At 38.2% G+C, this 12,549-nt stretch overlaps 1 protein-coding gene across 1 annotated transcript; it reads left to right on the top strand.

Moving 5' to 3' along the window:
* Positions 1–3,113: 3,113 nt before the first annotated feature.
* LOC5517712 lies at positions 3,114–11,498 on the top strand. The gene is made up of 9 exons (XM_048727347.1): positions 3,114–3,318; positions 3,598–3,893; positions 5,638–5,782; positions 5,974–6,141; positions 6,319–6,365; positions 8,059–8,108; positions 8,199–8,302; positions 9,471–9,533; positions 10,080–11,498. Exons 2-9 carry the CDS (start codon positions 3,600–3,602, stop codon positions 10,154–10,156), a joined length of 948 nt encoding a protein of 315 aa, XP_048583304.1. The 5' UTR covers positions 3,114–3,318; positions 3,598–3,599; the 3' UTR covers positions 10,157–11,498.
* The last annotated feature ends 1,051 nt before the right edge of the window (positions 11,499–12,549 follow it).

Below are 12,549 nucleotides of genomic sequence, written 5' to 3'. Positions count from 1 at the left end.
GATATGCTTTAAAGTGCATTATGCCATTAAATGGACATTAGGCTTCCATGGTTCATTTATTGGATGGCAACACTTATCTTTTGTAGCTTTAAAGAACAGTCAAAACTAATTTTTATTATTTTCATTCAATATTGGAGTTTTCAGAAATCATATGCTTTTCGTTCTTTCATTTTGCAAGGATGAAGAAATGGTTGCCTACAGCAGGCCCGCACCCGGTAACTTATTTTTATGGGAGGGGGGGGGGGGGGGGAGGGGGGCACCTAATTACTTGGGTAACGGTAGTGTGGTAAAAAATCCTTATTGTGCCAGGGATAAAATTGTCCAATATTAATTGATTCTTTCCTTTGAAATAAGCTATTTTTTTAGGGATCTCTTAAAACCTCTTTATAAAACCGTCGTAAGTACATTATTCCCCAAAAAAACTGCATTCGGGACTCCAACTCCTGCAAGCTTTTTTACGAACTGCCAGTATGATTTATGGAAATGTACCTTCGGAATAACCCTCTCATTCGGAAGGTCCGCTCATAAAAACAAATTGCGTACCGCTTTGCGTCCCACGACAAAATTAATCTACAAGAAAATGGTCAACTAAATAGGCAAGGACAGAAAACGGATCTGTTCCGCAGAATCTCTGTTCCGCAGCCCGATTTTTTGCTGACTTGGAAGATGTTAGACCCCTCGGTTGCTAGGAAATAAATCGTCCCGAATGGTTCTGCTGGCAAATTTGTGGAGTAGAACTAGTTGTGCTCTCATTCAGAAGGTCCACTCATAAAAAGAAATCACATCACTTGAAACGCACAAGGATATTAGAGACGGATCATTAGAAAAATGAAGGGGGGGTGGGTAAGGAACAAAACAATTCATACTCGATTAAAAGCCTGGAAAAAAATGCATGCAGCAAATCTAAACAGATAAAAATGAATGCAGCGATGAAAAAAATTCATGAATGTCTTGGAGACAAAAACATGCGCGACTGAAACCTCCCCGTAACGTAGTAATCTCACATAATTTTGAACGGAAAACGCGAAAAAAAAAATTGTAAAAGCAGTGTGACTATTGGAAGTTTCTTTAAGGATGTGACTGATAATTTAGAGCGGATGGACTGTTCAATATCGCGGATTCCGATTCTAATAGGTTTTTTTTGTCTCTTGGCTGTTTAGGTTTCCGTCGGACCCCGTAAGTAAACTGGTGATAATGCGGCTGATATAAATAAAACACATCACAAAAAAATAATATATATATCACCTGCAATGCAGATGAAAACCATCAAAACAAATCAGGTGTAACTGACACCAAGTCCACGAAAGACACTTTATATGCAAGGAACTAGGATATATCATGCCCGGGGGGACTATCTAGAAAACGTAGACAGGGGTAACCGTCACATTTCTAAGGGTATAAAATTCAAACGACTGCTATTCCGAAGAGGATGTTTATTTTTTTCCGATTCTGTTATCTCTTAGGGGGTATAAAATTTGACCATCTGCTATTCCTAAGGGATGGGGTTTTTTCCCTATGCTGCCATCTCTTAGGGTATTAGATTCGACCGATTGCTTTTCCTTAGGGGATTTTTAATATTTTTATTCCAATATCGTCGACCACGCCAAAAATGCCCTGCTTTATGGTTACGTAACAAATTCCCCATAATTCTCAGTGGTATGTACTCTTATAACGATATTCGTCACCTCATGATCAAAATGTTGTGAATTCACGAGGTGCGTAGCGCCGAGTGATTCCACAGTAAATTTTGATCATGAGGTGACGAATATCGTTGTGTATAAGAGTACATACCACGGAAAACTATGGTAAATTTGTTTTCTACAACACAAACAACGAATTTGAAAACAGTATTTTGCAAAATCAAAACAGCGCGCGCTCGTTTGAAATGATGTGTTTTCTAGTGCGTGAGCGAGCGCATGAAAACCGGTGTTTGCAGCGCGCGCAAATAATAATAATAATAATAATAATAATAATAATAATAATAATAATAATAATAATAATAATAATAATAATAATAATAATAATAATAATAATAATAATAATAATAATAATAATAATAATAATAATAATAATAATAATAACTAGAATTTGATTATTTACAAAATTGAGCTATACTATTAAAAATCGTGATTAAAAAAATGTAAAAATACATTTAAAAAATTTTTGCTCTCTGTTTCTTAATTTCAAAGTCATTGTCATATATATTTACATGTGCTCGCCTTGGACTCCTTGCACCACGTAGACACAGAAGGGCAGATCTTAAAATGGCGAACGAAACTTTTGCACGGATCCAGGACACGGTTGTTGAGTATAATCATTGGATACTTTGAAAAATTTAGTCTCAAAAATTTCATACGATGAAGCCCTTCCTAAAAGGCATGTACCCCAAATTTCACAACCGTACAGTAATACTGGTACAACGAGTGACGAAAACAATTTCAACAGTACTTGTATTGACACATTTTCAACATTTGACAGACGGTTTAAAATACAGTGGTATACACGTGTGGCTTTGTTGTATAGACTTTTTAGGGCACTTTTAAAATTTCCCGAGAAATGAAACTTCAGACCTAGATATATGTTTTCGTCTACACATTCTAATGGCTCTTCACCGTAGTCCCATTTACCTGTTGTAAATAACCGCCGGTATTGTTGCGGACCAAAAACTAACACTTTAGATTTTTTTTCATATTAACTGTGAGCTTCCATTTATCTGCGTACATTTTTAGTTTTTGGAGGCAATTGAAAACTTGAAAAAAACTTCAAAAATTTAGATTTAAAACCCTTGCAATCTTCGTTACATTTAGTGTCCTTATTAAATGACATGGCATCTAAAGTTTCGGCGGAAATTGAGCCGTTGTGTAAGTACTATAGTAATACGAGTCCAGAGACTATGCAGCGCAAGAGACAATAATGCGCAGTTTTGCAGGTAGATACGGTTTTTGTGTTTTTAGTTGCGCATTACGAATATATAAGTACTATAGCAACAGCTCATAAGAATATTTATGCCGGAGCATATAACAAAAATAATAAAACCTTTGTAAAGGTGGCTATTTTAATAAATTGATAGATATGCTTCAATGTCTATGAATTGTCATCTATTTCAAGTTGCTTCTAGTTTTCTTTAAACTCAAACTATGTTTAGGATGGAAGGACATACTAATAGCCAAATTTTAGCTAACTAGAGGGAATTAAACCTGGTTAATTATTAAGAAGTAGCATTTTAAAGCAGACGCAAACACATGCAGCTAGAAACAGTAGAAACTTCGACCACTTGAATCAGTCACACCTCTGAGAATAGAGATTTGAAGAACCAAAGTAAGTACGGAAGTCGTCCTTTTATAAAACTAATCTATCCACAGATAAATGGTGAACTGTATTTAACATTTGCTCCAGACGATTTTAATAACATTTTGCAATTGTTTGACTTTTCGCATGATGAGTCAGCCGCGCTTTTCAACTAAGAGACTTTCTTACAATTTAGACTACTAAACTTTTATGTCAAGTTTGTAAAATAATATCGTAAATGTTTATAAACAAATACTATAAAAATGTACTTTGCTATACTTATATTCTGAATTGCGTTTTCGTTTTCAGATATGAAGCTCTATCTATCCGTTTTTCTATTTGTCTCGTGCCAATGTGTTGTAGAAGTTATAAGTGGACAAACCTTGCAAAAGCGGCGACTGTTGAGCAAAAAAGTAGTGAGAAAAGTATCGGTAAAAAGTATACGATCTTGCATTGACGAATGCCACCAAGAGCCTCGGTGCAATAGCATAAACTTCAAGCTTGTTGGTGACGTGAATTGTGAGATGAACGAAGAGGATTCCTCGACAGTTGCACTGGTCCCTGATGACTATAACATTTACTACACCAAGGACAAACAAAAAACGGTCAGTTTTACATAATTTTCTTTGTCTTTATTTTATTTTGAAACTGGACGTTAGTCAGAACCTTTTTCGCACTGTGAAATATTCTTAATCTAACTGTGGATAACAAATGTATATGTACAAACAAGGGTGCGTTTTTCAAATTCTTTTAAAACCCTTGAACTAGAGACTTTCCGAACTGTATAATAAATCTGAAAAATTCGTTTTTGAGTAATTATTAATGCATAGCTGCCAAATTTTTCGACATTGTGGAAATGATTTTATTGGAGACACAATTTAGGTGCTAACTAATTAATGATTCTAGTATAAACAGTTTTTCACCAGCTTTGAAACCAGGTTTAAACGTCCATAAACAACCAATCCTACATCAGATCGAGGCTCTATTTTAGCGCTGCGCCAAAATAGAAAGTCTACAAATTGTTCCAAACTTTTAAGAAACATCTTCTATCGTTGTTAAAATTGCGTTAAAATCGTCGATATGAGGCCCAAAGTTTTTAAATAGCTCGTTTCTTCGTTACGTTATGTTCTTGTCTTCCTAAATACTGTGGAAACAGTGGCTGAAAAGCTTTCTTCACCGCCGAAAACAAGATAAAACGCGCACCTCGAGTGTCGGTGGTGAATAATTATGCGTATTATAGTCCTCCAATCAAATCGCTCGCAAGACAATAGCGCTATTTCAAAACAACAACAATCGCTTTGGTTGCCAATGGGCTTTAAATGCTGTTGGTCAATAAGAAATTACATTTTTTCAAGGGACAGGTTAGTCGGGAATCAGCAGGGCAAAAAAATAATTGTATAAAACTTATCTCAGGAAAAGTTGTTGTTTATTTTATTTACTCCAGAAGAGTCGTATCCATTGTGCAATTATATATATATATATATATATATATATATATTAACTTATCCGAGTTTGTGTAAATCATGCGTTGTGGGGACGTTAAGGCCAAACTCATAGCATGATATCTATTTGATCGCATTGAAACCAAGTTACTAGACGTGCAACCTCGACAGTCCGAGCTCGGACAACTTTAGGTCCCTTCTAACTCGGACTGACTACTTTTAGTTACCTGGAGACTATCTCTTCTTAGTTCCATTCAAGAATGTTGACGGACCTCGAGTTCTCGAGAGATAAATTCTATTTCCACGACTCGATGACACGTTTTTATTCATTTTGAATAACTCAAACTCCCTGGTAACTATTCTGTTTCCCTTGAAAACAGTATCAACGTATCGACGGCTTCGGATTAACGATGCTCCTTTGTATTCGGAAATAAGGTTTTACGATCAGGTGTGATCTGTACGATTGAGTAAGCACCAACCTTAATGTTACTAGACTTGGAACCCAGATGTATTTTTATCGGCGTATGGCAGGCGGCCAAAATTTAGGTCATTTCTTATCAAGGAATCAAATACTATGCTTTCTCCATATAATACCTTTTACTGCGCACCCCCCCCCCCCCCCCCCCCAGCCAATCCTGGGTAAGCGCCTGGTATAAATGATGGCAGCCTTTGCTTCGGAATTGCATTTTATTGGCCTTCCTAATTTGCCTATTTCGGCAAAACGCGTTAATATAGCGCACCATTTATATTTTTATTTCTTTTAAAGAAATTATGACAATAGAATCGAAACCATAAAAGCCAGCTGAATAGTCCGCAGTCTCCTATCAAGCGCAAAATAGTGCTACCAAAATAACATTGCTAAATACAAACTATCCTCGCTGACATTTTTGGTTGATGTCTGTTGCAGAAGCCACCCACACTCCCTCCCCCTGAGGTTATCTACAGATCATGCGCAGAACTAAAAGCCGCCCGCCCGTCGACCCCGAGCGGAAATTACGCCATGCGCGTCAGAGGGTTTAGGAGAACCATCTACTGTGACATGGAAACATCAGGTAAGCACAGGAAACCAACGCCGCTAATACAAGGATATACTGTCATGTAGATACAGGGAACCCACGCAGCTAACACGAGGATATACTGTCATGTACACACAGGGAACCTACGCAACTAACACATGAGATATACTGTCATGTAAACGCAGGCAACTCGCGCAACTAAGACGTCCCTCGATGTATGTTTATAGGAGGAGGATGGTCACTCGTCGTGTCAATCAGCGCCTCGAGCAGGAACCATATTCTCCGTCATGCGCACAACTGCTTCAACAGCTCCTTGTGCGTGCCAAAGGAAACGGGAACTCTCCCTGTTCGCAAGCATTCGGATGAAGACATTCGCGCCCTGGCTTTTTACGAAGGTAATAAGACAACTGATAACTCGAACGCCGATAACTCGAAAGATGAGAACTCAAACCATCAAGGAAATCAGACTAGCTCGAATCATCAAGAACTCGAATTATGAGATTTTATGGCGTATCCAAAATACTACTATATCATTTTGATTGCCCAATAATCTTTTTTTATCTTTTTTGTAGGAACATTTCGCCTAGAGGCCGCAGGTCGCCGAATCAACTATTACCGGGTAATATCTACTTTCCTTCAAACCATCAGAACTTGAAATAATTCTATTTGTTTTCTTTAAAAGGAAGGCCAATGACGCCGCCATCTTGCCGAGTCACCCAAAGCATCCATTTGCATTTACCCTTCTAATTAAAGCGAGTAACCAATCTTATTTTTAATCAAATATCGTCAATAATGTATCCGACTTGATTCGTAGATTGTTAGTTTGAAGTTTCATTGCGAATAAACGGTTGTATTTTAAATAATAAATATGAACAGGCGCGTAGCCAGGAATGGCTGAGGGAGGAGGGTGCAATCATTTGACCTAATATTTAATAGCATAGTCTTTGAAGATTTGAAGATACCTTAATAAAAAAATGACTCCCTTTTTGGCCGCCGAGGGGGAAGGGGGGGTGCGTGTGCGCACCCCCCTGTATACGCGCCTAAACAAAGGAAAGGTTGATTGGCATTCTTTGACGCACACGTGGCGTCTTGATCACGCTTTTCTCCCCTCTTGGAAAGCGTTTCCAGATAGTGCTCCCAAAAAGCCAGAAAAGTGCTCCCAAAAACACCCAAAAAAGTGCTTAAAAACTGCTCCAAATCAAAATAGTGCTCAAATAGTGCTCATTGGCGAAAAGAAAATTACCGTATATTTTTAAAACAGTTTAGAGATATGTTGTGTTTTAATTAAAATTTGAATAAAAGAAAGAATGTTACTTTTATTAAAAACATTCATTAGAGTATCTTATATTGTTGTCCATAACGGGTAAATCACACTTTAGTGCATAACAACTAACTGTATTATAAATGACTTAGTTCTCTTTTGTGTTTGTTTACCATTGTTATTTGGATACTACTAAACTCAATGTTTACTTACAAACATCACCTATGCCAATAATGTCAAACCTGATAACAGACCTTAATTATAACAATATCCTAACGAGAAATAATTACAATAGATGTAAAACAGGAAAACATGGCAAACAGACCTTCTAGATAAGGCATTCTATTATTGTAATGAACTCCTCAGGCTACCCAATATGTGGTTACCAAAGCTACCCATTACTACCTTACTACCCATTTAAATTACGAAATCATCAGTCTTACAGTCTTAGCCTAGTTGAGATAATGTTATTTGTAGTTAAGGAAACTAGAAATGTCTATATAAGACAACAAAATATAGTAACTTGGGTTAAAAAAGCCAGAAGTTGACTTGTTTACCCAAAAAGTGCTCTCTGATCAAAGTAGTGCCTCCAAACCCAAATTGCGCTAAAATAGTGCCGAGCACAATCTGGAAAGGCCTAGTTATATTTGGTATAATTTTTATTTCAACAAGATATGGTTTTCAATATTTTTGGGAGTTATTTTTGATGTGCATGGAGCTTGATACCGGGCGTAACGCGGGTCAGATCAGCTCAGGTTAAAAAACCCGGCTATCTGTTCTGGGATTAGGACGATGAAGTCCCGTCTCCTCATAAACACGTAACAAGTAAAGGGAGAATGTAAAAAGAACGCTGGGGTTGCTATCTTGATTCCTATCTGCTAGGGGAAGTCTGTATTCAACCGTATTTATCCCAAGAGCAAAAGTCATATATAGCGCTTAGAGAAAAGTTAAAGTAGTTATATACAAAAAAAGCCTAGCTTATCATCTTTATTAGTTCTTTCAATTAGAAAACTGTATTAAACGTTTGGCCACCTTTTTCACATTCCTGCAGATAGTCGAAGGACCAGATGCATTTGATGCGGGATGCAACAATGGATTAAGGTACGTTCTGATATACCTCAATCACTCAGCGCAGTTTTCGTCACAGTTTGCAAAAACTTTTGCCACAACCCTTTCTATTTTATACTTCAGGTGCCCTAGGATTATCGTCTCGTTCTCCTACCCTTATGCGTGGGAGTCTAACTGTTTCGGTGTGGAAGATGGGTTCTCGATCAATCGTGGCGACTGTTATTTTGGTTAGTAAATTCGTGGAAATAGTAATCATGGTGCATACATATATAAAATGTACATAACAACATTTATATGTATAACATATATAACATTGCTATTTTACTCGTTTTCAACCACACATTCACCAAATGTTTTTCGTTTCCTAGTTGCAATCAATTTATAGTTAGGAAAGGTATTTAGCATTAAGGTATTTCGCATTTCAAGGGCTCTCTTATTGGCCGCTAACCAATGAGAGAGCCTTTGAAAGCACCAGGCGTCAGAAGAAGACAAGGAATACATTCGCAGATACGCACTAAATCAACAACAATCCTACAAAACAGGCTCAGCGCTCCAGAAAAGCTCCCGGAAAAAGCCACGCGCTCGGCCAAAAATAGTGGGATAGGGTCGGCTCCGACGAAATCTGCTCACTACCGCCTTTTTTTCGCGCAACTTAGCTCGGCTTTTCCGTCTTTCACGCAACTAGCGCCTATTGTGCAGGCTACGCAAAGATAAGGAAACAATTCGAGCTTTATTCAATTGCTGGCTTTGTGTTTATCGGTATTTGCTCGGTTACACTAGCTAAGAAGGTGATACTCTTTGATGTTGTCTTGCTTATGATCGATCTTAAGCTGTGACAGATACAGAATTGGAAAAATTCTAAAGTCATTATTGACGTCAACAAAAACACAGTTGTGACTCGGTAAATGAAAGGCACAGATTTCACGTGTGCTAAAAACGAGTGGGACTGTTAATTGTCACCACCGCAACAAATTTAATACAATGACCCGAATACAAAAATTACATTATCTAACCTAAAATGATAATTTGACTAATTTGGTTATTTTTGAGAAGTTTTTTTTTCGAACGTGCGGAGGCCGAAGTGCGATGAGCTGAAGGTACTAAGAAAATCAGATTCGTTCAGTGCGCAATCCATCCAGTCCCCCCCTCTTCCGCCCAAAGGATCTCAGCGCGTTCAAAAACAAAACATTTTCGAATAATCATAAATGTGAGCCAAAAAAGAATTGACAAAACATGGTGCTTTTTTGATCGGATTGTTATGACACGTTTTGGGAGGATTTGGTACAGTTAGTGACTGGGGAGCGTAAAATTGTCGAATAATTTTACATAAAAATCACATAGAATAGTACTCATGTTTTATTTTTTTTTATGTTATCGATTTCTATTTTATTTTAGTGTTTGACAGTCACGATTCTGGGGAGTGCAATGGTGTGCAATGGTTTGCAAGTCGTTACCAGAGTGAGTATCACGGATCACCTGGAGACGATCTCGGAGGGAGATAACGTGCTAATTCTCAAATTATCATCGCGGCTAGCAGGTTTACTCTTGATGTATTGCTGTAATTTTTAAGCCAAGGATCTCTTCTTGGTTTTTTTTTTGTTCTTTTCTTTCTTTCCTAGAGGCTTTTGAGTACTGCCAACTACCAGGTCTGACTTTTTTGGTGATCCATGAAAGCTAACATTTTTTTTCGAACTCGTGTTGATTTGTGCCCCACCGCATGCCTCCGCTTACTTTCCTAGTGGAAAATGATACAATGGAACCTATATTAAGAGGACTTTTACTTTTATAGAGTGGAAAGTGTTCTGTGTAAGCACAGAACATTTTGATGTTGATTTTAAAAAAAACATTTGAGTGACTTAATGTGGAAAATGAGAAGGCTTTATTGTGATCTCCATAAAGCGATCACTGATATCTGTCCCGAGAGTGGTTGCTTTATAGGGGCGAGATATTTTCTTGTAAATTACACTTTGTAGACTAAAAGTTGGCAAAACTTTTATATTGCAGCTGATCGACTTCTATACAACCACTGCGGCTCTAATGGGTTCTATCCCAACATCCAGGGATATATGTACGTGCGATAGCCGAGCAATTCACAAGGACAAACGAATACTAGTAAAATGGAATAGAACACGCACGCAGGTCTTACTTACTTTAGATGGAATTCATAAGAAAAGAAAAAAGTATAAAGGATATTAGCTAAGTAATTACTTTAATGTATCTTAAGATTACAGCATGCCTTCTATCGAATTTTTTTTTTCATTTCATTTCATCAAACCTAGCAACAAATAAGATTATCTTATTCCCCATAATTAAGCTTTCCAATGACATAACATGAGTATATTGTGGGTATTCCTTGGTGTTACGGAGAGCTTTGTTTTTGGTGCTCAAGGCCCTTGTACTCTATTTCATTGTCTCGTTCTAAGGTCTTTGTTTTTGGCTTTTGTTCCATTGTGTTTTTGGTGCTGGTGCTCCGTAACACCAAGAAACTACTCTTTCTCATCATCGCGTCTCTGATTGAAGCCAAAGCTTATAAATATTATAAAACACTAGGGAATACACAAATACAAACAAGGAAAACGGTGTGATTTTGCGAAAAGGAATGTGAACTTGGAAGGCGAAAGCATTCAAGAAACCCTGGCATCTGATAACGGGGGTGCGGGGGGAGGGGGGTGGGTAGAAGAGTGAATTCTCTAATGTTCATAGCAGTTATAGCTATCAAATGCCATGGCGGTTTGGTCGGGTCTGTCTCGTGGATAAAAGTTTGTTAAATTCGGTAACAAGGGACGCAGTAGATACCCTAGATGACCAAAAAGAAATCTAAGAAGTTCTATGTATGGTATACAAAATCCAATGCTGGAATTTCGTCCAATTACGAAACCTGCAAAGCAAATTACGTCGGTCAGCCAGGAGGGGGAAACCAAAGCTTTGGAAATAAAGAAGACGCGCTGATCTTTTTTAAATTAAAAATGAACGAGCTTGGACTTGAAGATCAATCCTGTTTAAACCTGGAGAAACAAAGCAGTTTGTACGTTAATACCACCGTCGAGCCAGCAGAACAACTGAACACTCAGTCAAATGGCGATGAAGCTGACGAAGCTCCAAAGGGTTCGGGAGAAACGCTTCCTTTTACTCAAGACTCCTCTTGCTATGAACAGTTCTCCGAACTCAGAACAGTCCAGTCCGATTTTAACGCAAAAGTGAACAAAACAATATCAGAACTCTCGATCGAAATCAGCGAACTGTCAATCGAAGGCGCAGATCAGAAGTGTAGATTTGATAACAAACTAAAAGAAATGAAAATATGGGTCCTTGAACTATTCGACACCGTTTAAAGCTTAAATCGACTTGGCAATGGAAAAGTTAAACGACATTTCCAAAGGTCAGAAGTCTCTGGATAAACAGCTCCAAAGAATGCAAAAGAAACAGGAAAATATCTCACGCAATTGCTCGACCTTTTCGTGCAGTTTATTTGACGACAGCAAACAAAATAGTTCAGGCCCGGAGCAATCCATGATGTCCAATTCATGACACTCCAGGGAAGTCTGTTATGTCCTCTGTTAGGGTTAAAAATCGTTTTGAGTTGCTGAGCACAGTAGATACCGATATTACACAGGTCATTACTCCGCAGGGAAATGTTAACGAAAATGCGAGTCCTCCTGAAAACAAAAACACAAAAAACGCAAATATCCCGCCTATGAACTCCGGAGTAGCAAACAACGAAAGCCCAGCCTCCTCAGGAGATGTTATAACGCCATCGCAAGCTCCGGATGAATAAAGCAACGCGGATATCTTAATATTATCAGACTCATTTGCAAGCGCATCGAATGCAATAAAATCAAGCCAAATACTGTAAAGTTGTACGTCCCGGGAGGCACGTCTCAAATGCTGAATTATATTGACGCATTACAGGACGAGGTAACCAATGGATACTTGTATAACGAAATTGTTATTCACACAGGTACTAATGACATAGCTCGTATGTGCGCAAACAATATCTGCGAGAACATCGCTCGCATAGTTGTAGATGCGCAAGCTAAGTGGCCGTCATCTAACATCACAATAAGCGGAATAACTTATAGGAGGGATGCAAACACGAAGCTGAACGAGGTTATTGATGATATTAATGCACAATCCAAGCTCACATGTGCGGAACTGGGAAGAGTTCGTTTCATGGACAATAGCCATCTAAACACTTCAGACTACCGTGCAATTGATGTGTCGACATTCCATGATGATCGCCACCTTAGCAATAAAGGAATCAGAAAGCTAGCCGCCAACTAGCGAGAGACAAAAGACACCTTGGCTTGTCTGCTAGACGCCGCGCTAGAAAGTCACAAGAACAAGTAAGGCCAAATCGAGCAGGTACTCGTGACAGTGTCTACACAGGTAACCCGCATTGTATTGCTTCCGAAAGCGTTTACACAGGTAACACACATCGTATAGCTTACCATAACAATCAATCTAATAAATCACG

This window comes from Nematostella vectensis, chromosome 5 (genome assembly GCF_932526225.1).
Source record: "Nematostella vectensis chromosome 5, jaNemVect1.1, whole genome shotgun sequence".
In the NCBI taxonomy this organism is placed as follows: domain Eukaryota; kingdom Metazoa; phylum Cnidaria; class Anthozoa; order Actiniaria; family Edwardsiidae; genus Nematostella; species Nematostella vectensis.
This window is presented reverse-complemented; position numbering and strand designations above follow the sequence as displayed.